At 38.5% G+C, this 25,444-nt stretch overlaps 1 protein-coding gene across 5 annotated transcripts in view; it reads left to right on the top strand.

Moving 5' to 3' along the window:
* ATXN7 (ataxin 7) overlaps positions 1-25,444 on the top strand; it is a 90,615-nt gene that overhangs the window by 28,854 nt on the left and 36,317 nt on the right. For 4 of the 5 annotated variants that reach the window (XM_075095773.1, XM_075095772.1, XM_075095775.1 and 1 more), the window contains one exon: positions 21,792-21,896. The exons of the other annotated variant lie outside the window; for it this stretch is intronic. In XM_075095773.1, coding sequence (XP_074951874.1) covers positions 21,792-21,896 — 105 coding nt within the window. The remainder of the gene's footprint in view (positions 1-21,791; positions 21,897-25,444) is intronic. 5 annotated transcript variants of the gene reach the window in all.

Genomic DNA, 25,444 nt, shown 5'->3' with positions numbered 1-25,444 from the left:
ACTTGGTTTACAATGCCAGAAGGCAGGACTTGCCAGGATCTTAGGAGATGATCCGATTCAGCACTTAACTACTTGAGCTACAAACAGCAAATGAAAACTAAAGCAAGGTGGCATGGGCTAGTAAGATCGGGAGGCAGCGATCTATACTGAGGCTGAATCAAAATGTCTATTTATGGTAGAATTACTATTGTTGCTAAAATTTGGAAAAAATCAATTTGTAGGACCAGAGTCAGTGGTCACTGACCTGTAAGGAGATGCAATAGACAGTTATGGTGCGGTGCTCAGAAACACTTTGCATCTTCTAAGTGTATGTGTAAGTCCTTAGGCATTTGAAAAATCGCTTTATGACTTCATTGCAGAGTTCCAACCTAATAGTTTGTTGGATTTGTGTTTCTGAATACGCAAATCATTCAAGTGCTAAAACAGCATTTATAACAATAAGCATACACATTATCCTAGTAAAGATCTTACTAATAAGGATTTTCAAACATTCTTTCTTATTTCTACCTCTTAAAATGCAAGCATCTAAGGTTTCCAGATTTTAAAGATTAGCTGGCAGGGTGAGGAATAATTCTTCTTCCCCCCCCTCGCCCCTGGAGAGAAATCATGAAGCTGTTTTTGCACAGGCTGACCACTGAGGCACAGCTTCTCTGCATTGACTCCAACCATGGGAATGATTTTTAGGGTTATGAGTTGAAGAAAGTTCATAAAACACTTTGAGAATTAAAAGTGAAACTCAGGAGCTCTGTCAGGCTTCCAGAGGTCTATTTATTTCAGTTGCTTTATGACGTATGAATGAGACACTTGGTGTATACCTGTAGCTAGTCTGCAGGGAGCTCAGCCTACTGCAAAATAAAACAAAAAAAGAGAAAATTAGTATTAATTAAGTTTGCACTTAAAGAGCTAGGGGAGCAGCAAAATGTGCCAGTGTACGTATGTGTTGTGTGATCAAATAAAATTTTGAGAATACTGTAACTGATTCCCTTTCCCAGGAAGAATTTTGCGTTCAAAATTGAGGAACAAACATTTATTAAGTAATTGGACTGTCTAAACTATGGATCTTAACACAGGTGATCCAAAAGTATAAATTTTGTCAAATTAACTCTAACATCAAGATTTTTGTCATGGTACCACGCAGTATTTTAAATACGGCTAACAACAGAACTTGTTGTATAAGAAAGTTATGTGTCTACAGATTGAGAGTTGACTCAGAAGCCTGACTTCACAAAAGGATTTCAAGGTTGTTTAGGCTAATTTAACCTTGCATTGCAACTCTTCCAGTTTGCATAAAACAATTAAATATTCATGGCCTGGAGAGGGAGTGAAGGAGGGAACATGACTTTACAGCCCACTTCATAGAACTGGGTTCAAAACCACGAACTATTTTCTTTATTTATCAGTTTTCAGCTTTCAGGCCAGGCTCCCACCGGCCGCTGAGTTACAGTTTGTAGTTGTTTCCCTTCCCACATGCCCTTTCTTTGCGTCTTCTAGTGGGAATAGCTTCATCATCAGCCTGCTGGGTGGCGAGAGGTGGATTTCAGGCTTGCAGGCAGTAGAGCCTGTGGCCCCTGAATGAAGAGTGAGTGTTCCCATTGTCATAACTCTGTATTAAAAAGGGGCTTAACATTACCAGCTCCTCCTCCTGTGAAAGGAAAAGAATGATGCCTGATATTCTTTTAAAGGAAAAAAGGACATAAATGTGTAATTCCAGGACAACATTTGCAGGCTTTGGAGAGAGGCAGGATTTCAGACACACCTTTGTCACCGGCATTTCCTATTTGCTGATCAGGCAGCTCCTCTCTCAGCATGCTGGTGGTTGTGAAGGCTGATGAGTCCTTAATACCTGTCAGTGATGCTAGTTCCATGTAGGGATCAGGAAACTAAAATTAGTTCATGGTCTCAAACGCTTTTTCCTGTATCTAACCCTCCTTGACATAACCAAGCTGTCATTGAACTAAGAACTAGATATTGAATTTGGGCTTCCCAAACTCCCAATATTTGTCTCTCACACTTCCCAGTTTCTTTTTCATTGCTTTTAAATGCTTTCTATTCTGCTAATCCATTATACGCGATCATTGCTGCTGGGATCCTCACAGACCTTCACCAAAGTGAGAAACTTGCTGGATGCTTTCCTACATGTTGCTTTTTGAGGCAGTAGCAGTCCACGCTGAGCTTTGATGTAGAAATTAGAGCTCCAGGAATAAGGTACGGGCCCAATGGACATGGCTCGCTTTTGGTACAGAAGATCCCCAATAGTTGAAAATGAGGAAGAGGCATCTGCCATCATGGGAAAATTTAACTTTAAAGTACCCTTTAAAATTTACTTTGACTTTGTACACTGAAATCTTCTCGTGATAAGCAATGCTGTCCATGTAAGAGCGTGTTAGAAGGAATTGTACTTCAGTTATTTTCATATGTAGCTCACATGACTGAATCTTTTAGCTCATATAGTCACTTACTGCTTGTGAACAAGCAAAAGGTACGATTTCCCTGCAAGTATAGCATGTTGCATTTTAATCTGTGATGAATGCACTCTAAAACAGTGGGGCAGAAAATCTAGTCCTCTTCATCCATTTTTCTTATATTTTAAGATGAAGCTTTACTGAAGTGCATCTTTCAAACTTGTTTGTGTGGTACTAGGAGCATGTGCCATCAGATACAGCTGGTGTGCTCACGTACACTCAGTTCATCTTGGAGATGCAGCAGGTCTCAAAAGAAGGTTGATGTGTCTGCAGTATCTGACACTTTTTCATTTGAATAAAATAATTCTTAGTGGCAAACTTTGTAATCAGTGCTTGAAACATTTTGGCAAACAAGTTCATTTTTCAGGAGATTCTTGCTAACCTGTGTTGAATTTGGTTTTCTTTTAAAACATTTTCTAGTCCATTACTGTTGTGAAGATGATCTCTAAATAGGTCTGTGTTTGTAAGTATAGAGTTTGTTTGTGGTAACTTTGGGCTTCAAGAGAGTGAAGTTTCACTTCTTGCAAAATTTGACAACAGGTTGGCTCGTTTTGCTCTGTGGAAGAGTAGAGAAGCTCTGAGTGGAAGCACTGAGGCCTAAATCTATACATTGGGACTGGGGACTTAACCCTCCCTCACCCTCCGAAAAACTCTGAGTCTCCCCACAGTAAATTTCCAGTTGCTACCAGTTATCTTGTATGTTGCTTTAAATAAAACAAAACCAAAAAAACCTAAGCCACCATAACCCCCAGGGCTGTATTGGAGAGGCAGAGAGAAAGAACCTGTTGGCTCTTAACAATGATCATCATTACTAGTAGTAATACTTGTTAATATGTGCAACCCTTTAGAAGTGGTTGGGGTGAAAGTCCGTCAGATTCTTATATTGGCTTATGAAATAATAATGAAATATGTAAAATAATAAAAAGGCAATGGAATTTATAGCATCTCAGAATAGAAAATAGAAGTGTGGAGAACAGAAGAGAGATTTGGTTTGGCAATTTAAAATTGTTTGAGCGTTTGGTTTTGATAGCTTATTCAGTGCATGCTGAGACTATGGGGTGCCTTTGCAAGAGCTTAAGCATCTCATCCTCTCAGTTACACATACAGCCCCTTTTTTTGTTTTGTGGGGCTTTTTTGGGTTTGGTTTTGTGTGTGTTACATCCTTTGAGAGGTGAATCCCTTGGTACTGCCTATTTCAAGCACTTCCCTAGTACTGTCACTATAGGTAATAGCTAACTGGCAACAAAGAGGAGGAGGACAGAACACTTGTAACTTAGGTCTTGAGCTCAATTCGATCAATTATCTTTGATCAAGATTGTTGAGTCTTGGCTAAAAAGAGGTCTTTGTCACCCTTACAGCATCCATACAGTCTGCCAGGGATTTGTTCTAACTCTTTTTACTTGGTGCTTCTGAGAATCCTGAGGAAGTTTCTGATTGCTCTCTGTACGTAACTGAGCTATTTTGGTTGAGGTGGTCCTCTCAATGGTCATGGAGGGAGATGAGGAGGAGACAATTACTTTACCATAGGTTGAGGTTAGATGAGCGATTGTCACTGATGTGTTAGATGTGATCGGAGGTATCACAAGTCAGAACTGATGCTGTCTGTGTGGTGACAGAGCGTGGTACCACTCTTACAGTGTTTAGACTATGCTGGTCTTAATAAAGAAGTGTTGAATTTTCTGTGGGAATGCATATTGTCAGTTTTTGGTAGGCACCTTCAGAAGATGCTCCAGAAGACCTCATGACCGTAGGAATCTGTCAGGAGAGCAGGTCGGAGCAAATTCCGTTCAGCATCGTGTCACCTGATAGCAGTTGAACTTCTAGTCTTGGACAGTTAGTATGTCCTAGGAAAAAAAAAAGAGACTCTATGAACCTCTAGGGCATTCAGCAGAAGCTCTGAGATTGGATTGTATTGGTTGTTATTAATGGACGTTACCAGAGCTGTGTGAGGGTACTGAGAGCTGTGCAATGAGCCCTTGTTCTTCTTGAGCCTGTGCTGGGCAGGGGTGAGCAGTGCGATCCAGGACTGGGCCAGGAGGGCTCACTAGAAGCATCTTTATCACAGAGCCAAGGTCTAGAATTTTCCCAGCAGCAGGTTCAATAAATAATTAAAGCATTGGTGAAACTTTTTTCCCCAATATTAAGTTGTAAATACAGGTAAGAGACAGCATCTTATTTCAAATTTAAATTTGTTTTTATTCAGCCTTGGGAGGTGCTCAACTGAGTTGATTTTTGTTGTGTTAAATCATATCAAAGATGCTTAGAGGGCTCTATAGTCCTTGACTGCCTGCAAATGCACTGTAAGAATTTTTAATAGACTGAAATAAGTATTTCAAGGTAGCAGTACAAAGTGCCATGCTTCTTTTTTGACATTCTGCATAGCTATTTGCAGTCTGTAATCAGATAAATCTCTTCATTTCATAGCATTTTAATTGACTGTTTACACAAAGTGTTTTAAGGATTTGTGGACTGGTTATTGTAAAACAATTACAAGGAGACTTTAAAAGTGCATTGAACTGTTTAAGAAAATTGTAGATTTTATGAGAGAGCTTGAAAAACATGCAATTTGAAAGGATGCTACTTTTGAGATTATCTGCAGTGACCCCCCTTGTTTTCTTGTTGGCTTTTTTCTCCCTGAAATCCATGTTCTGTTTACAATATTTGATTTTTTTCTGGTGAGATGAGTCACATGTTATAAATAGAATATTGTGATGTTAGACTGCAAGTTAGAACTGTGTCATCTTTTATGCTTTAAAGACACTTTGCGGGTTTTAGATATTACCTTATTATTAGTGCGATATTGCAAAGCCTTGGGGACTTTCACTGGAACTGCAGCCACAAAACTGCCTGAATCTATCCATAATATGTGAGGAAGCAGGAGACATACATATGTATATATTTTATTATAAGAACTTTTGAAATAGTTGTCTGTATGCACACATAACAGTCAGGAATTCACTGTTATCTAATGCTTAAGTGGTATGTATGATTAGCTGTGTTATCCCTGTGCAGAAGAGGTGATGTCTTGATTTTACTTGATTAAATACTGCTTTTTGTATAGTTTCTCTTCTACATTTAAAAGCAAATGCTCAGAAAGAGAACAATACGATAAATATTATGTAGAAATATGACTTTCACACGAGTTGATAACACTGTCATCTAAGTAGAGCAGGAAAGACAAAAAGGCTTAGTGAAGGGTACTTTTAAATAAATTGGGTTAAGAGGATGCAGATTATTCTCTCTAAGGTAACTATTTTAAAAGCTATTTCTTCCATTGCAGTGGGTCTGTAAAAGCAAATGTGTACAGTTCTTGCACCTTTTCTGGCTATGCCTAGCCTGTGGCTGTAACTGTCAAAGGCCAGCTGGGGATATGTGTGATCTCTTATCCTTTACAAGACAGAAAGGATTTAATCTTTCACAAATCATTGTAAAATTTGATTTGTAATTAAGTACTCTAAACAGTCTATAAGGTGCTTGAAAACTGTTTCTCTTCCCTTTTAATGAAGAAAATCACCACTGCTTTGGAAGTTGCCTGTTTGTATGATACTCAGCATTATTTCCTAGAAATTCTTACAGTGTAGGTGACAGCACAGAAATGAATACAGCTTCATACTTACACCTGAAATTTTTAGCAGCAAATGTTAATATCTGGCAAAGGGAATTCAAAGTGTAATGGAGCAGAGTAGCACAACTGTAAAAGTAGTTGTCATGGAAGGCAATTAATTTATTGTAATTGGTGTTCCTGTTGCTAGAAGGCTCTGCACAGTCAAAAGTTTTCCCTGTTTGCGCAGGCTGTGTGCAGCTCTGAGCCAGGACCGGTGGTGCAGTGGCTCTCAAACTGATTCTCGTGGTAAATGAGATACTCATGGTAACATCATACTACAGCTTATGACTTCATCAAAGTAAACTGCACACGCAGCTGCTCCCACGTCACTTGGAGCCATGATCACTAGCTTTGGAAATGGTCGCTGTGATCGTTATTGGCTCAAGTAGACTATAAATACTCAAATGCTCAGTTATCTGCATGTAAACGCTGCTTGTCAGCCCTTGTGGAATAAACTATTTTGTGGTAAACTGTTTTCCCATGAGAAAGATTGTTTATTTACAGGCTCACCCCCTGCCCTGATTTCAACTTTTGATAGCTTCAGTGTAGCCCATAGACAAACTTCATTGATAATAAAAGGTGAAAGGGATAATTGGTTATGCCTCCCTTCTCTTCTGGTGGGATTATAACAGCCAGAAAACTTATGCAGTGTTCTTGATCTGCTTTTCTGTGGCTAAGCAGGACTTGCATCTTTTGTCAACTGTTTGTAGTGTAATAGGAAATGTAATGTTCTCAACTGGCATCGAAAAAAAGTATACAAAGCAGCCGAAGGGCTAAAATCCAATTGGGAGCAGCTTTGAGGCTGTAAGTCCGTGATGCGCGCTTTTGTTCTGAAATCTGGAGCTCTCGCGGTTTTACTTGCAAGAAGGGTTGTTGGACAATTTCATGCTGATATAGTTGCCTGAAAGTCCTATAGCAGCTTGCACTAAAATGAAGTGTAGAAGCTTTAATGAGTTAAATCTAAGAAGCAAATAACACACTGAATACTCAGTAAATTGGATGTTTGTTTTTCCTCTAACATCAAATTCTGTTGTATTTGCCCTTCATAAATTTAGTTTTCTGTCTGTGGGTTTTTTTTCATTGACTGCACAAACGATGCAGTAGATGTTGTCAGTGGGAAGTTTGGAGTTCTGCCCGTTTATTAAGTGGTATCTGGGGAAGTGAGGTCTTGTCATGAGCCACCAAAGTCAACAAGGGTTTTGCTTGTGACTGGAGGGAGGATGCAGGACCAGGTCATGGGGCTCAGTGGGCGAGGGTTTGCATGTGCAAGACAACCATGTTGATCAGCCAGCCAGCAGAGAAGTGCTTTGCTATGCAAACATTTTAATTGTCAGTCCCTAGATATTGTAGCCATTGCTTTCTCAAGGTGTATATAGCCTAAATTACACCCTCTGGCTATTGTTTTAGGTTAAAATACAGAAGAAAATCTGTATCCGTTTACATCCAGGGTGTGGTTCTACAATCTTTATTTTTTATTCCCAGTAATGATGGATTAAGCAGCTCCTCCATCTCTGCTAAGGGAAACATTTGTGAAGTAATGGTTGCATTCTAACTTACGGTGGTGGTTGCTTAAAGATACTGAATTTTCCAGCACATATTTGGTCTGGTAATCCAAGAATCCATTGGGCCATACTTCCTTATGTATCTCTTCATAGTGAATCTGATCTGACTTTTACATGGCTATCTATGTGATTGTATGGTATAGTAGGTCTTGTATCTTAGTTATCTTTAAGAGTATTAGAGATATCAGTGAATAACTGTAGTATAAATCAGGATCAGTTATAATATGTCTTGTGAAAAGTAAACAGCAAGTAAGAATTAGTTTATTTAACATATTGGTTAGTTTTTAAATCTATTTCCAGTAATTAGCTATGTTAGAAAACTAGGTAATAGAAATGAAAAGTTTCTTTGAAATTCCTGAGGTGGTTCCCAGTCACTTTGTGAACTGGAAAGAATATGATTTGCATCTGGGTTACTCTGCTGAGGAAGAGTTACGGTGCCATTTATTTTTATCTCCTATTGGAGGGCTGTTGCAAATGATGCCAAAAGGAGAAAGAGGCATCATCCGTACAGTATAGGTACGTGTGAGCCATACCAAATATTCTTCTTATCCCTTCAGAACAAATCTGTAGCAGCGTGGAATATCCAGAGGCCTCAAACTCTGCAAAAATTTGGGTTAACTGGCTGTATTTTTGATGGATATTTCAATGAGTGAAAATTGTTCCCAACAGTCAGACACTGTGGGTGTCAGATTATTGAGACAGCCATGTAAAATAATTCGGAAAGCAGCTTTCAAAATAATAAATTTTCCCATTTTCCCCAGGAAATCTTAAAATTGTCTGTTTCACTCCAATTCAATTAGGATGACTTTAGAAATGTACTAAAGGAGTTTAACTTGCCTCTGACTACTGGAATGCTTTGGGCTTTGGTTCTGGGATTTAAGATGTTATCTTCAGTTAACTCGTGTTTTAAAATGTATAGTCTATGTTTGAATGTGTGTGTTCTGCTCGGCTAGAAGAGATGGCAGTCATCCTGCCCTCGCTGTACTAAATGGAAGTATTTGAGAGGAAAGGCTTAAATGAATTTCCTGATAGCCAGCGTTTTACGTCATAAAAGTACCTAAAGATGAATTTTGGAAAGCAATTTTGGTTTTCATTGCTGCATAAGTTGTGTTACCCAAAGCGGCTGTCTTGATATCATACTTGTTAGGGAGCTTCTGTTCCATATTGTAGTTCATAATATACAGAGAATTTTTGAGCAAATTCAATCTATCTGTGTTGCCTAGCAAAGCTAGTGTAATGGGTGCTTATATAATAGATTGCAAATTTTTGTCCTAAATGCTCTTTTCTGTGGCAAAGTGACTGAAGAAAGACATCTACTACCAGTTGTGTTCTGGGACCTGGAGGGAAGTAGAGATGTCTGAACCATACCTGATATGGTTTGATTATGTCTTGTAGGCTGGGCAGAGCCCTCTCCTTATCTGTTACCCCTTCTGTAGGACCTGCTTCAATAGCCAGCTGACTTGGTTTTCTTTGTCTGGCTGTTTCATCGCTGCTATTTCAATGGGGTGTTTGGAGAAGTCCAAAACGCATCAGCCCTTGTTTGGGAAATTTCTTTCTGGTTCTGCCTGACTATCAGCCTATGCCTTGAAATGTAGGGGCATAGACCACCCTGCCATTGCTGAAATGAAAACTGCAAGTCTCTTCTGTTGTTTTTGTGGCCTGAATTTAATGATCTGAAGTGTTGGCTTGATAGCCTTGGAGATAAGAATGCTACTTTTATTTGCAGAGTAGGTAGAATACAGGAGTAGAGTCTTCAGTGCGCTGTCAGTGTGTCTCACCTGAGGCTTGTTTACAGCTACTTGGGATAAAAAGGGGGTTCTCTGTGCAACACTGCATCTGTCCTGCTGACACCATCAAGAGTTGTCATGGATAGCTGTGACCATGTGAAGGAAGGCCCCTGTCCTGGGAAAGGACCAAAATCACAATCTGGATAGATGATGCTCTGCATTGTAAAATAGGAAGACAAGATGGTAAGGCACAACATCAGCAGTTTTATTTATAACTTAATCACGCTGAGAGTTTTCCTGCACTCATGTGAGTGGCGTTGCAAGATCAGGGCTTCATTCGTCATCGCAGTGATACAGGGTGATGTCACCAACTGACAGGAGCGTTTGGGGTGTCTGTACTGTTATGGTGGCCCCGTGATAGCCTTTCATGGACTCCTTTGGCATCTTTCCCCAAGTGCTCAGCACTGTTGCTGGAAGCAAAAGCTTTTGAGCAATTTCCAAACACAAAGCGGTGCATTGTGGGCCAGCTCTGGGAAGACTGGCTCAACAAGTTTGGCAGCAGCGGCTTTGGCTTTCTGCCTACCCTGGATAGGCACCAGTACAGATTGCCATAGTCTTCGGGCGGGTTTGCGCTGAAGACCTCAGCCTAGGTCTTGAAATACATGTGCGTATAAAAGCAGTTGCTGCGTCTGGCAAAAGATCCACTTCTGTTGTAAACCATGGTTTTGTTGTCCTAGATATGTTTGCAGTAGTTATCTTTTGTCTGCTTTAGGAAGATGGATGTGTTATTTGTTTTCAGTGTACTGGAGGGTAGTAAACTCTACAAATTTGTTATAATATCAAAGGATCCTGTTTACCTTTCAATTTTCTGTTATCTATTTAATCTTACTTACTGTTGTCATCCTGAGTCATCTAGGGGCAGTTAACTAGTGCTCTGAAATGTTCTATTCCGTGGCATTTTTAAAATACCTACTCCGTATGTTCGTTGCTGTGCCTCTTGGTTGATACTGACTCCATATGTCTTCTGTGACATCTCCTCTACAGAGCTTTGCAAACAGGCCTAGTCTTGTAACACAATGTGCTGGGCCCACCGCTTGAGGTCTGTGGGGTTCTGGTGGGGTGCAGGACACTGCTTGCCTGTGTCTCACTGCACAGTCATACACCGAGTATGTCTATTCTTGTTTCTTGCTAAGGATGACTTCCTCTGTCTTGCTGCTTGTATAATCAGGTTTATTCTGATGTCCTTTTTCATAAGAGATGTCTAAAAATTAAAATTTGTGACCAATTCAGTACCTCCCCCCCAAAAAAAAGCAGAGCATTTTGTGTCCTAGCTGGCCTACAAAAGGGAGAAACGTTCCTTTTTCCCCCTCCCCCTGTGTATTTAGGTCCATTCATAACTCTCTCTCTGCTGTCATCCCAAGTGTGACGAGCACTGTTAGCTGCAGAGGGGCCAGAGGAGAGTAGCAGTCTTAGAAGTGTCTGCAAAAATGTGAGTTAGACCGAACCAACCAAATCAGTACATTAAGGAGTCTGGGCAAATTCTTTTCTCCTTCCCTTTTGTTTTGTTTTGTTTTGTTATAGGAATTACCTTCCGTGTGCATCACAAGTGGGCTGGTGTTCTGGTTAGGTTATAGAGGCCCAGACCATGAAAGAGCAGAAAAATTACTTTAAAGCATGTTGTCCCTTTCAGATCTTCTGCTCGTTTAATGTGGTCTAAGTGATCTCCATTTCTGAATACATCTGAATTCAAAAATACTAAAAGTTGCAGTCCTTCCCAACCTGTTTCTATTTGAGTGAAATAGGTGCTTTAAGTAGCAGAGAACTAGTGCCAAATATGGAAGGATAATACCTGGTGCAGAGTTGTTCGCCAGTGTTTTTAGTGTCTTTTTTATTCTGTAACAGATATCATGTATTTTATGTATAATGTTTGGAGACGGAATTCTGGAAAATTTTGTGAAGGCGGGCTCCTAAAATAAGGCGAATCACTCTTAACGGTGAAGCAGTACATCCTGAAATAAGGATAGCGATGGGCTTATTCTAAAAGGGAGATGACATGCAAAGGCAAAAACGAAATTTCTTCTTTAGAAGAATTTGAAATTCCATAACAATAAAAAAAATTCCACTTCCATAAAGAATTTTTAGGCTGAACTGGGTTTGTGTTATATCACAAACAGCAAGCAGTGGAAGTATTGACCTTATACTGTGAACAGGCAGCCTGATTTTCTTCAGTGCTTACCTATTTAGTTATTATAACTGTCTCAGAGGACAACTGGTACTGGTTTGAAGCCTAACACTTCTGAATAGATAGATCCCCTCTGGGAAGGGAAGCTCTGATGACTGTAGCTCTGTATGTGCCGGAATATATAACTTGTGAGAAGTAAAGGCGCATGGTTTACTGGTTCCTTAGCTCTGTAATTGAAATAGTCACAGTTATTTGTCTAAAGGTATCCAATGGCCAAGTTTAAAATACTTTGTGTCACTACATGTGTGTTCAAATACATAAGAAGTGGATTAGGTCTTTTACTGCAGTATAACAACAAAAGCATTGTTTTATTTTCGACTTTATCTTTTAATCTTATTAAATATCACAGTACAGTTGGGGTTTTTTTGCTGTAGTACACTTACGCCTGTTGCTGTGCAATTTTTTTTTTATTGTTTCAAATCAACTGCTAGTAAATCTGTAAAGCAAGCAAGTAAAATGTAATGGAAAACCTTAGTAGTGCCTGCCAGATTGAGAGGAGTGCAGAAATGTAAGTTGGTATGTGAAAATTGACAGGCATCAGTTTCCTTATAGCTGTATTAAACATGATTGAAACAGTCTTATTTTTGAAGTGGATGTTCTAGTGCATGGAGAATGGGAGTGGCAAGGGTGGGGTGGTTTTAGGTAGTTGGGTTGCCTAATAAAAGAAAATACTGAAATAGAATTCACTTGACAGGTCAGCTGTACTATTTTCCTTAAATTTTTTTTTTTTGCCTATGCTGGTTTTCCCCCTCAGGTATCAGGTGCACGATGTGAAATGTATGCGGAGTATTCTTTGTGCAAAGATACATAGGCTTTGCAGAATTAACGAATGTGTGCCAGTATCAGGCAGGAGTTGGGGCCATGGTCAGCAAGAGAGAGGGTAGGAGAGTTTGAAAGATGAGCAGTACGCGTGTTCCACATGGCAGGGAAAATAATGTGTTAACTGGTGATGTTTTTAATATGGAGATTGCACTAACGCCATCATACAAGAGATGCATAACTGTCTCTAGTTCTTCCTTTTATTGGGTTTGAAAAAGTTTGTATTTTTAAAGACTGTATTGACTCTGGTGTTTCTGATGTCGCTTTTTTGTTTGGTGGTTTTTTGTTTTGGTTTGGTTTTTTTAGTATTGCTAAATTTTGTTGTATTCTCCTATCATAAAAGATACAGTCATGGATACATTGTGTTCCTCAGATAGTATGAAAAATGTGTAAACCTGTAAGTGAATGATTGTTACTGCTCTATTGCCTCGGTTACCGGGCACCGAGATGCGGCCAGCACCCAGTGGCGTTGCCATGATGTGGACAGTTACATAGGGAAAGATGGCAAAACCCACCCATGCCATATTTTTTTTTCCTCAAAAGCCTAGATAAGAGATGTGAAAGGGTGAGGAGCTTGGAACATGTTCACCATTTGCAGTCACGATGTATCAAAATACTTCTGCTGCAATGAGCAGTTTTATGTAAACTGTGAGTTTAGATTTAAATAAACTTCCTTTTTCCTACTACAAAAGTACAGCTGCTGCAAAGCACACGGAGTGCTGTGTGTGAAAGGAGAAAAGCACCAAACCTGTGGATGTTAAAACAATTTGTAATGGTAGCATGCTTTGGGGTATATGGCTTAAGGTGCAATTCAGAATATTCTTTGGATCATATAATTAATTTTAATTGAGCCTATGATTGTGATGAGTTGCTTGGCCAGAACTTTTTGTCCCCTCATAATAGACGCTATTTTTCTACATGACAACTGAAGTGTTTCTGTGTACCCTTTCATGTTAAATTACCCCAGATTTTAATATTTCTGTGTGAATCCCAAGTGTATTTCCTGAATTCTGTTTGATTTTTGTGTCATAATCGCAAAATTAAACTGAACGTTGAGGATTCCTTAAGGTGCCTTAGGTTTAGGTATGTAACAAACAGGGTTTTTTTTCCCCCACAAAAACATAACTAAGAATTGGTTGGCTAAAATAGAGCAGTGGCATGATGAGAACATGTCACCTAAAAATAATGCATGACTTTGAAGATTTCTTGTATGACAAATTGTGTGTTCAACATTTACGTAATATACAAATTGGCGGGAGAAATTTTTAAAAACCTTCAACTCTGAAAACTAATTAATACGTAAGCGGGAATAGTTTTGCGGATGATGGACTTCATTCAAATTGCTGATGAATACCTGATGTAACATAATACAATGTGTGGGGGAGAATTTTTCATCTGCTGAAAAGCTTTAAATTTGCTACTTGTGTTTCACTGAGAAATTTATTAATCAGTCTTTCCACAGACAATCTTCTGTTAACTTGCTCAGTGAAATTTCATATTATTCTGAATAATAAACTTAGAAAAACTGTTCAATAGTTTTGAATGAACAATTTGACATACATTTTGTGTTAGACTTTCTAAAAGATTGTGTATAGCTGAATTTGTATATGAAGATGTCTGCTTTAATATATGTTTTATATATAATTACAGGAACATTCGAATCTTGGGAGCCTAAAATTAGAACTCCCAGCTGCACGCTAGGCAGGTGCACGTGTGCATGACACACTTCTCTAGTATCTGCTGCTCTGTTTTTATCAGTGGGCATGATACAGAAATTTCCCAACACTGTTAAATTTTAGAGCAGAGGAGATGTGGCGACTGTCAGTGTTGCGTTCTGCACCCTGAGAGAGAGAGAGGAAAGGCTACGGGAGAATTGCAGCGATCATGTGCTCATAACCTTGCAAAAGGACTGGTGTTTGGATCTGCCGCTTGGGTACGCGTGGAGGAGTGTTACTGCCTGCAGCATGTGGCAAACCTTTTTGCTGGAGGTGAAGCTGGAGGGGGGCGGTGCAGGGGATGGGATTTTGGAAATGCAGCATGGTTGAACCCACGGAAAATGAGAGCCGGAAGAGGTAGGTCCTTTTTTGCCCTTTCAGGTTCACTGGGCAAGATACTGCCTTGAATTTGGGAAAGCAAAGTGAAAACTACAGAACCGTAGCTTTGGAAGAATATGCTGTCTTGAGTTTGGAAAGGAGGCTGGGGAGAGAGGACTCTGCTTTTAGAGATAAAGCATTCTAACACTAGTAAATCTCATAATGCAGCGCCTGTGTCTAGTTAAACTAGATTGTGGGGGTTTTGGGTCTTGAAGTGAAATCAGTTTCTCTGAGCCAAAACTTTGAGGTTTGGATATTCTTAGGACTTCAATAAAATGCTGTGTAATTGCTGTATTTGCCAAAGTTGAAAATACAGTAAAAACATTTAATCAAGTCTTCAGCTGTTCCTTCCTTCACCCGATCAATCAACAACTGCACGGTGAAACAAAGTTCGTGCACTTGTGCTCAGAACCCAAGGAGAGTGCTGCCTTTCAAATGTCTCTGCAAATAGCTGGGCTTCCAAAGCTGTATGTGCAAAAAATGTAAGTTACTTAATGGACAGAGTGGAGTGGGCAAGGAATTTAAAAAATAGATAACCTTGCAGAAAATACTTCGGCAATGCTTCCTTCTGAGCCTAAATGAAACAGCTTGGCTATGGGAATGTCCATTTGTTTTGCTTTATTTTATATTAAAAGGTTCTTTTGTATGTGAAGCAAATGAGCGCAAACCTTATGGGACAATTTTTTAAAAAAAGTGTTTCTGTATGTAAATTTCATTGGTTTAAGTTCAGCTTGTTTGATTATGCATATGTTCTTTGCAAGCACAAATTTGTTATGCCTGCGCATATGGTTCATAAAATACTTGTGTTCTATTAATACATAAGCGTTCATTACTTGACATTTTGCAGAAAACCCTCAAGTATGTGTATTTTACTAGAAACTCTTATTTTGGTTTAAAACTTGTGTAAACCAGAGCACTCTGAATATTAGGCGGTTTTAGTTATTTTGTTCACAATATCTGTTTAGGAATATTCTTTTTTTATTATCGTCGTGCATAGTGCACAGTAAAAAATTTGCTAGTAGTTTAATTTCATTTCAACATTGATACATACACAAAACCACGTGTGTTCATAAATGATAAGAACTGGAGTGTTTCTGGAAAATAGTTTGGAAAAATATTGTGTAGGAAATAATATTTCAGTTGAAGAAAGTGAAGTATTTGTGTATGAAAGGTAAGTTTTGAAATGCTATCTTAGGTCACTTTTTTTTTTTTAAGATGTTCATATCAATTAAAATAAGGGATTATGTGACAGAATTGATGGGAGCTTTACTTAAGATAATGAAGTTAGTTAAGATACCTTGTAGTGATATTTGTGCAGAAAGCTTGCTGCCTCAGGCTTGTATCTAAGATCCTCCTTGCACCTGAAAATTACTTGTTATTGACAACTAATGTCAGCAATAGATCTGGCAGGATTCCCCGTCTGCAGATTTCTTGGCAGAATTTTAGCTTTTGGGGCTGACTATAAGCTGTTAGTCTGGTTATAACCAGGCTCCGCTTTCTGTTTGAAATCTGCCCGGGTTTGGTGCAGGCTGTTTCATGTGGTTCTAAACACTGGTTAGTCACCTTCCTTCTCCCTCCTTGTGCCTCTCTCCCCCAAATCGCAAGCTCTTAAAAATAGTCACTTGGGACCTTTTGCCTGCTTCCAGATATTAAGATGCTGTTCATATTCTCCACAACCATAAAGGGTAAAACAAGGGAAATATTCTTACTATTTTAACAGGATCTGACAGTAGCTGGGGCAAGTATTTTAAGTAAGTTATGGGAGGTGGGACAAAACTTTTTCCTTCAAGATGTCAACTAGTTTTAAGTTACTGCAGCTGTGCTTTTTCTCCCCTTTTTGGGATATTTTTTTTTTTTTCAGATGTTACGGGAGAGTCGTGTTATCTTAAAGAAAAGTTCTGATAAAAGCATGCCTTTAGAGAAAGAGATCTACCAGTTAAGTCAAGTTAAAACAAGGTGTACTCACATATTTTTTACCTTAGTATGAACAAGACTAATTATTTTCTAATGAGAAGATAAAAACACAGCTAGTGTGGAGCAAATGTATTCAAGGTAGCTTTTGTGGACACTTTGAACTTATTTGGTCCATGAAGTAAATAGTTCAAACAATCCATATTTGGCAATATTTCAAAATTAAGGGATGCATCTACAATTAACTCATGTAGTACCTCTAGAACGGTTTCCTGACATCTTAATGGAAAGCCTAGTGAATCGATAAAAGTTGGTACATTTAGTTAGGGTGGATTTGGATCAGGCCTCGGTAAAAAGAAAAATACATTCTGTGTTTGGGGAGTTGTAAAGGTAATGGGGAGTTGTGTCTGTTGTGAGCATAAAGTTAATAGTCTAGGGCACTGTGTCTTAATGCATCTAATATTAACTACAGTGATTAAAAATATTACAGAAGTAGAATCAGGTAGGTGTTGTGTGGAAGGCATGTTATGCTATGCTGTGGGGATCTTGGTAGTCAAAACATTTTACTGTTCACATCAGGCATCAGCATGAAATGTCCATGTCAAATTACATGAAATGGCAAGCAGTATGTACACGCTTGTGATAAATCAGATTCCGGCTTTAAAAAATAATCTTAATAAGCAGATGCTTATGCTAAGAATGGAGAGGGAAGAAGCGAGCATTAGCAGCGTTCCGACATAAAAACATTTCTGCAGTACTCCTTATGTATTTTTGTCACTTTTTCATCAGGTTTTTTATTCTCATGCTCTAATTCTGATCGAGTTTGTTCTTTGCGCGTTTACTTCTGTCCTTGCTAGTTTTGCTTTCTCTTCCTCTCTTTCAGTTTTCACTCTCCTCCTTATTTTTCAGTTGCGGTGAGCAGACTTCTGCAAAATAGGAAACTTGTGTTCTGGTCTCCTGCAAACAGCCAGGATTAGGGCTCCGTTTACCTTCTTCCTCTAGAGTTTGCTGTCCGGGAGAAGATCGTGACCTGGCTTTTTTTTTGGTGATAAATAATTTCATTTCTAGAAGCTATCTTGTCTTATTAGATGCTAGGATAGATGGACTGTGCAATGGTCCCAGTCCGAAAAGGGGCAACAAGATTTGTAGGAAATTTGATAAATTTGGGGGGATTAAAAAAAAAAATCTAATAAAAATAGGCAGTGGAGCTGTGGCAGTCACTGAATCTAGCGGCTCAATAAATGCAAACAGCCGACCGGTTCTCTAGCTGCATGATTTGGCCTGGTTTATTTGTTCTGTTGTCTATGACTTTAAGTAATAAATTGAGACTACACAGACACAGTTACTTTTAATGACCACAAGCATGAATTTCTGTAGTGTATCTGTCTTGAAAGAAAATGCTGAAAATACTAATAAATTATTAGGTGACTTGTGTGCTTCTACATGCCTCAGGAGGAGACGAGTTGGCAGCTCAGTTTAAGAAAGTTTTTCAGAGTAGACATGCTGAGCTCTGTGTTACTTGGTGTACAGTACGCCAGATTGTCTGTTATTGTTTTTCCTTTTTTATTAGAAAAGGTGCTGTATTGGCCTTTTCCAAATAAGAAGCATTTTCCTTATTACATACTCAACAAACACTGCAATTAAGATATCTCTGAATTACTCATGGCACAGGCTCGTTCTAGTCTTGGTGAAGAATACAGCAATATACTGTTTAAAGTTACCTTTCTGAAAACACTGTAAGTTACATTTGAAAGGAGAAGTGAATTCTGGCAGTCACAACATTCGGAGGTTTCATATTATGGAGGTAAATTAAGTTGTTCTACTTTATGGTGTTAATAGAAGTAATGTCACAAGCAGCTCCTGTAACAGTACTTCTATGTTGATACCATATAAATACTGCATTTTTGGAAAAAAGAAAAAGGAAGGTTTGAGGTCTTGGTTTAAATTTCTAGTTTGACCTTGAAAAACATTCCCAGATGGAGAGAGTTAAATGAGCCCAGCTTTGAAAGAGGAACATATGAATCACGGTTGCTAGGCTCGCTCTTGAGAGGCACAGGCTTTACATTTACAGTGAAGTATTTCAAAAAGTAATCTTTAAACTCGGAGGAACAGTGCATTTGAAATGACACTGGTGAAATACTATAAACTTCATTAGACTTTTAAATAGAGAATTTGCATGTCATTAAATGAAATAGGTATAAAGTATTAGACGTTAGAATATGAACTGCAAGACTTGTGAACTTTCATAAGTGGTTGAGGGGGGAGGAAACAGAAAAATTAGGTATCCATCTCCTACTCTGGGTACGTACTTCTTGCGTAAGTTTTGTTAAACTGTTCTGTATTCTCTAACATTTGCACGGTCTAATCTGTTGTCTCGTAACAGTGCCACATAGATATTTGCCCCACTGGAACACAGAAACAGAAATAAGATTACCCTGAAATCTGCTCTTGCTGTGCTTGACTAAAATGACAGCGAAGCACGTGAAACACGTGGGAACATACCTGCCTAAGACTGAGGCTCCTGGGTTGGGAAGTGCTCTTCCAGTCGTCTTTGATGATCTGGGTTGGGTCACACTCCTCACAGTTCCAAACCCATTGTTAAAACTAAAGTTCAGGTCTCTGTGAAGTGCTGATATTACTTTTTGCCCCCTATTATCTAGTGTGTGGGCTGGCCTTGTGTGTTCATGTAGCGCTCAGCAAAGTCACGTTCCAGTCTTATTTGGGGTGCTATGGGTTTCTCTGACAAAAGGATTTGATTGTATCTATTTTAAATAAATGCTTTGATAATAAAAAGCTACAGTTTATTTTACCTGATATGAGAAAACAAAAGGAATTGCGTTTAGGACTCTAGCCTTCCCACCAGTTCCTCGCTGGTTTAGACGCTGCTGGACAGTCAGTGCTGTAGGAGAGTACTGCTGGGGTAGAAGGTCTTTTACATTGACTTGTGTGATCTGGCTGGAGTCTTCTGTGTGTCTTCCCTTGAAATCACGTTTGTGATTTTGGGTGTGCAGCAAATCCTTTTTTTTCTTTTTTTTTTTTGTTTTTTCCTCAAGTGATTTTACCCTTAGAAGGGTTCTTTATGAGTGTGTGTGTTTCCTAGTATTTTGGCATTGCTTTCTGTCGCTTGGAGCGTTGACTTTAAAACTCTGAAGATGTGCTTCACAGTGTAAAGGATACTCAGATTTCTTGGGATCACCAGACTGAAATAGGAAAACGTTTTCATTTACATCAATTTCTGCCAATTTGTTTCACTTGTCATTTAAAATTGCAGCTCTGTACTGCCAGCAAATATTCATAAAAGGGTACTTGAATAGCGTGAGCATGATGTCTCAGAGTAGTGTCAAGGAGTGCTTTATCTTGCAAGAGACACCGAAGTAGGCAATTTCCTTTCCTCTTGTTAATGATTTTCCCTCCCTGCATTCTGTACAAGCTGGTGTAAAGTCCGTGAATCCAGCCTTGTCTGAAAGGTATGGTTATGGGAACAGGTTACAGGGTGTGGATTTACAGTTCGTTAGACATTATACAGTAGTAGCCTGTCTGTGTGCTATTAACAATGTAAATAGCAGGTAGTGCGCGCTGTTATTGTCCTATTCATCATGGCGTATTAGTAGTCAAATGGAAGTGACCCTGGAGTATTTGCTTGCTGCATGGAAACTTTTTTACGCAGGCATACCTAAAAGCTCCTGCATGGGATATTAGCAATGACATTTAACATTATACTCTTTTTATTCCTTAACTAGCACATATTTACTCAGTTTTGCCTAGATTACTATAAGCTAGGCGTGCCCGAGGTCTTAATACTTTTTTATATATAAATATCTGTAAATAAATAAGCAAGACTCACTTCTTAATGAAGTGCAAATCAGTTTATAATTTATTTAATGTAACCTCAGTTGCAAAAAGGTGCCTGTGATTAGATAAGTGTAGCTCTGATCTATCATAGCCATGTCAGATGCCAGTGGTCATTGTATTTGTGTCCAGCTGCAAAATCTAGTTGGCAGCTGTTATTGCAGGTGTTGTGCCTAATTTTAATGTAGCACTAATACGGGTTTTGGAAAACCTGGCGATAGACCTTAGTTTTTTAAAGAAAGGTACTTCAATTTTTATGATGAGGATAGGTAGTACAAAGGGAGCCCTTAATTCTGGAAGCCGTTCGGTGTGGAAACGTTCTTTTGTCTGTGAGAACCGAAGTGGAGCCCGTGGGGCTCTACGGGGCTGCCAGCGTCGCACTGCCAGCGGTTCCCTTGGGTTATGGCGCATCCACTCTTCAAACACAGCCCACTCAATTTGTTTCATAATTGGTGTTCCATTAATGCACAAAAATATGGATGTTGCTAAAAATACACGTAGGCAAATTAGTAGCTTTAAAACAAAACTCTGGGGTCGGTTCTAGCATCGAGGTAAATAAGTTTAACTTAATTTCTAAGTTACTGTTAATGTTAATCTACTATTTGAGTATATTTTTAAGAAAATACATTTTCTTATATAAATCTTAAACCTTTAAATAGTGTTATAGATCCCTTAGCCATGTGCTTAGGCAATAATGAATTTATACTCTTATATTTGCAGTTTCCTATTTTTTGTCTTCTAATGATCAAATAACACCTTAAGTACATAAATGTAATATACCGTGAAGTTGTGTAGTAAATGTTGTATTTAATGCTCCAGTAATCTCTGAATGCAGTTTTAACTGTTAAATTATATTCTTAAGAAACTGTATTCTTAAAAACTAATTTGTAGAAACTAATTTTATTAGTAAAAGTCTGCAAGTATGTGTGTTATCTCTGAAATCCACACATGCTCTGACATACTGTTATCTGTATTTCTTTCTCATATAGCTGTTACACAGATCTCTGGCAGCAGATGGCTGGACTGTAATGCACTGTTAAACAAATAAAACCATTAGGCATGTAATACTGCCTGGTAAATGAATGTGTGTTTAAAATGGTTTAAAAAATTAAATAGAAAATAAAGTTCATACTTTTAAAATTAATTTAATTGGAATAAAATCCAAACACTTTTCAGAAAACATATAACATCCCCTCTTATGTTGTGTTTGTCATTTGAAGTCAGTCTTTTTTTACTACATTCTTGCATCTGGTATAAGATAATCAGTCCTAAATCAGTTTTCTAATAGATGTTTTCTACAAGTAATCGCTCATTTTATATTTGTCTTTGTAGGAAGATTTTTGCTTTTGTAATACTCCAGCACAAAATTATCTATTGCATTATATGCTTTTTTCCTCATTTTCAAATTTGATACAAATGTATTAAAATTATGATTCAACACTAGTGTCATGGCTCTGTAATTAAACTGTTTTTCAATAATTGTCAGCAGCTGAGAGATGCCATTTTGTCTTTTTGTTTTTAGATATGCCAATATTTGGTCTTTGCCCGGCTCATGATGATTTCTATTTGGTGATGTGTAACCACTGTAATCAGGTCGTAAAACCACAGGCATTTCAATCACATTATGGTAAGTGCTTAACTATTTTTAATAATTAAGGGTGAGGTTAAATCAGGATTAAGCCTGGCAATTTTTTTTTTTTTTACATTGATGGTACATAGATCATTACATTATAAATAATGTCAAAGAACATAACCTGTGTTTAATCATTTTATATATATATGGTAATGTAGTTATGTAAAGATCTTGTTCCTTTTAATTTTTTTAATGCCTTCTTGAAATGCTCCATACATATGGTTCAGTTTTGAAATGACTTTATATATATAGCGTATTTCACAGACGGTATGTGTAGGGTGTTTGTGTCTGTGTGTGTCACTTCTCCTTGTGTATTTGTACAAATTATTTTACATGGGTACTGTTGCAGTGTGAACCATGAACTTTAGCTAAAAGCGAAACTCACAAATTTTGTTGTAAAGCATAGCATGCTTCCAGTGGCCAGTAAGCTTGCTTATTTATTTTCAGAAGTATCAATTTCTATTTGTTTTACTGGCCCAATGGTTTCATATATAAACTATGCTAGGAAGCTTTTGTTGTGTTGGTTGGTGTTAGCCAGTGTTTATAGACGACTGAGAAAATGTGAAGTGCTACGCGAGTTCAAGTGCTCTGTTACTTCCTACAAACCTAACTGGGGGAGGTTGGCAGTTCTTCTTTTTCGTACTCCTCTCAAGCCTAGAGATTAATCTCAAACAATTTCATGCCAATATTTGGATAGGAGGTTTTGGGTATTCAGCTTTTTGTTTCTTGAGAAATTCAGGAGAATTTTTCTAACCAAGTACTAATAAAAAAGATGGACAGAGCATCTTCTGAACCACTCCTTCATCCCTCTGTGTGTGCATATTTGTACGTGCTCCCTTTTTTCTGGCCTAGTGCACCTAGTGATTGCCTCAGTGTTTAGGATAGAAGATGCTGGATATGGGTAGGGAGGCTTTTCTAATGTTAAGAACAAGGGATTACTTTTCTTGCATCTTAAATATTCTAGCCCTTTGGCAAGAAAAGGCATTGCTTCTGCTGCTTCCTAGAGACTGTGAAGGGGTCTCCCTGTGCTATGCAGGGGGTGAACTTCTTATCATTTCCACCTCTCACTTGAGGTTTTTTGTGTTACAATGCCTCATGGATTATACCTCTAGCCTTGCTGCTCAATTTCTGCAGTCTTGTTGCACAGAGTGTCTTGGAGAAGAAGGATAGGTCTTGTGACATAATTCTTACTTGTTTGGTTGTCATTCTGTGGATGGCAGTAGTAATAAAATTTTTTTAAAAAAACCACAATTTTGTGGACATAAGTCTTCAGAGCTGCAGGGAGCCGGAAGAACAGAAGGGGCATCAGCTTTTCTTACTGTGGTTGCTATAAGCCTTTGTATCAGCTGAGAGCAAGTCCACCCCTTGCCAACATGATTACTCACCTGCCACTGAATATCAGTTTGGGATGTCCAGTAAGTCCTTCTCAAATACCATATAAAACTGATTCTGACAGTTAAAAATAAATTTAAGGGGGAGGACTGGATGGTACCCAGTTCTGAGTGTTGGCATACTGCATCTTCTATCTTGAGGTCAGTGATGTGGAACTGGCTCAGGTAGTGATGGAGAGCTGTGGATATCTGCAGACACTTTAGGTTGTCTTTCTGAAACGAGCAGCTGATCTCCAAATACTGTCTGACAAATGGGTATCCATAGTGTAGGAAACAGTATTGTAGTTGTTGGCTAAGCCTTGTGGGCAGATTGAAGAAAGCAGTTCAAGAACTGAATAGGTATGGCCTTGCTTCTTGACCGTGGACACGAAAACATGGGGTGTTGTAATGCCGCTTGCTCCAGTGTTAAACTCGTTATGAGAAGTTAATTCAAACTCTTGTATAAGCACTACTTGCAATTTAAAAGGGACGGAGTGAAGAGGGAACTACAAAATGAAGGGATGGGAAATATTTTTAAAAATAAAAGTCTAAATACTAATGTAGTGTTCCCATTCTATATCGCGTTGTAGGAGCATGATCTCTGAACATGAAACTTTCTCTAACATAAACCTTACATCAGTGGCAGATTGGTACTTGGAGAGAAATGTGGAAGGAGGGGATGGAAATGATGAGGTTCTTCCTAGTATTTCTTAAGGCCATTCTGAACAATGAAGACGCTTGGTAAGGGCTGTGGTGTGCAGAGGAAACAGGCGGGGTCATTCTGATGAGAAAAACAGGCTTGGGTGGGGTGAATGTCATTAAAGGACCTTAGTTTGCCAAACTAATAGCCTCAGAAAGGTAAGAAGGCCAACTTGGTGGTTTTATGTAGAGGTAGTGCTTTCCTTACTTTTTATCAGCCTTCACATTCTTGAAATCCTTATGCAGTCACCCCTCATTTTAGCAAATTGAATGTGAAAGCTCATAAATACAGCAGGTGATTGATTACCAGGCAGTGGTGTATTTCTTTTTTGTTTGTTTGCTTTAACACAGTGTACTTCAGGAGAAGGAAATTGCTGAAATCCTCAAAACCTACAGTTCTTTTAAAACAAAAAGTATGCTATCATGATAAGATGAAAATAAATCACACTTTGGATTCATAACAGTCAGTTTTCCCTGAACTAGGTCTTTTATTTGTGGCATTATTTCAGGGATGGATAAAGGAGAGATTACTTCAGGAAGTTCTGAAAAATTGCGGTGTGTCAATGAAGCTGTACCTTTGTGATGTTCTTAGCGTCTTTTAAAGTCATTTTTAATTGATAGCAGAGAAACCGTAATCTCTCAAAATATTCTACAACTCCTGGTGGTATGTGTCACTTGTACTTGGTGGTTTTTGAAACTTGTCACGTGGGATTTTGTTTTCTGAAGTACAACGTGCTCTTTTAAAATGTCACTTTTGTCAAAGGAAGGCTAAACAAACTATTAGCTAAACCTAATGAGATAATTAATTTCTTCCAAAGCATATTTGTGATAAACTACTTAACTAGGTAGGCTGAAAGTGCATTGCAGGGCATATGCTGGCTTTTTTCCCTGGACCACAAATAGTCAGAAATAATTTAAACATTACCTTGTATATCAGAATATTTGACCTTTTTAGTAAAATACTTTATTGATACAAATCACAGATTTTTATATGTAACTAATACTTTTGTATTTCATGGGCTTTAATTGACTAGAAGCAATATAAATTATACTTTCTGATGCAATCTAAGCATGTATTTGGAGTATGAATTGCCATTTTAAGAATTTATTCTATAGTGTTGATGTATACTATCACTGATTTGTAAAATTTGGTGATGTATTTAGTATGTATAACACCACATGTTGTTAGTTTTTAAAAGCAATCGAATATAACAAGGTGTCCAAAGCCTGCTCGTGGTATTTCTTCTAGTCTGTGTACAGCTGCTGACTGTCAGTACATCGGATGGTTTTACCCCCTTGGCCGAGTGTGGCAGTGATGCTGGGGATCTGGTGGGGCAGGAGCAGGCCAGTCAGCCAAGGAGAGTTGTTTCAATACAAATCCTCTGTTCTGCCAGACTCCAGGTGCTTCATTTGTGGGGTTGGAGAAGGGATTTAAGTCCTTTATTGCCAGTGTTGTTGCTGCTGCTTTTTGAA

This window comes from Phalacrocorax aristotelis, chromosome 6, assembly GCF_949628215.1.
Source record: "Phalacrocorax aristotelis chromosome 6, bGulAri2.1, whole genome shotgun sequence".
Lineage (NCBI taxonomy): Eukaryota > Metazoa > Chordata > Aves > Suliformes > Phalacrocoracidae > Phalacrocorax > Phalacrocorax aristotelis.
Note: the sequence above shows the minus strand (reverse complement) of the source record. Positions and strands in the feature narration are given on the sequence as shown.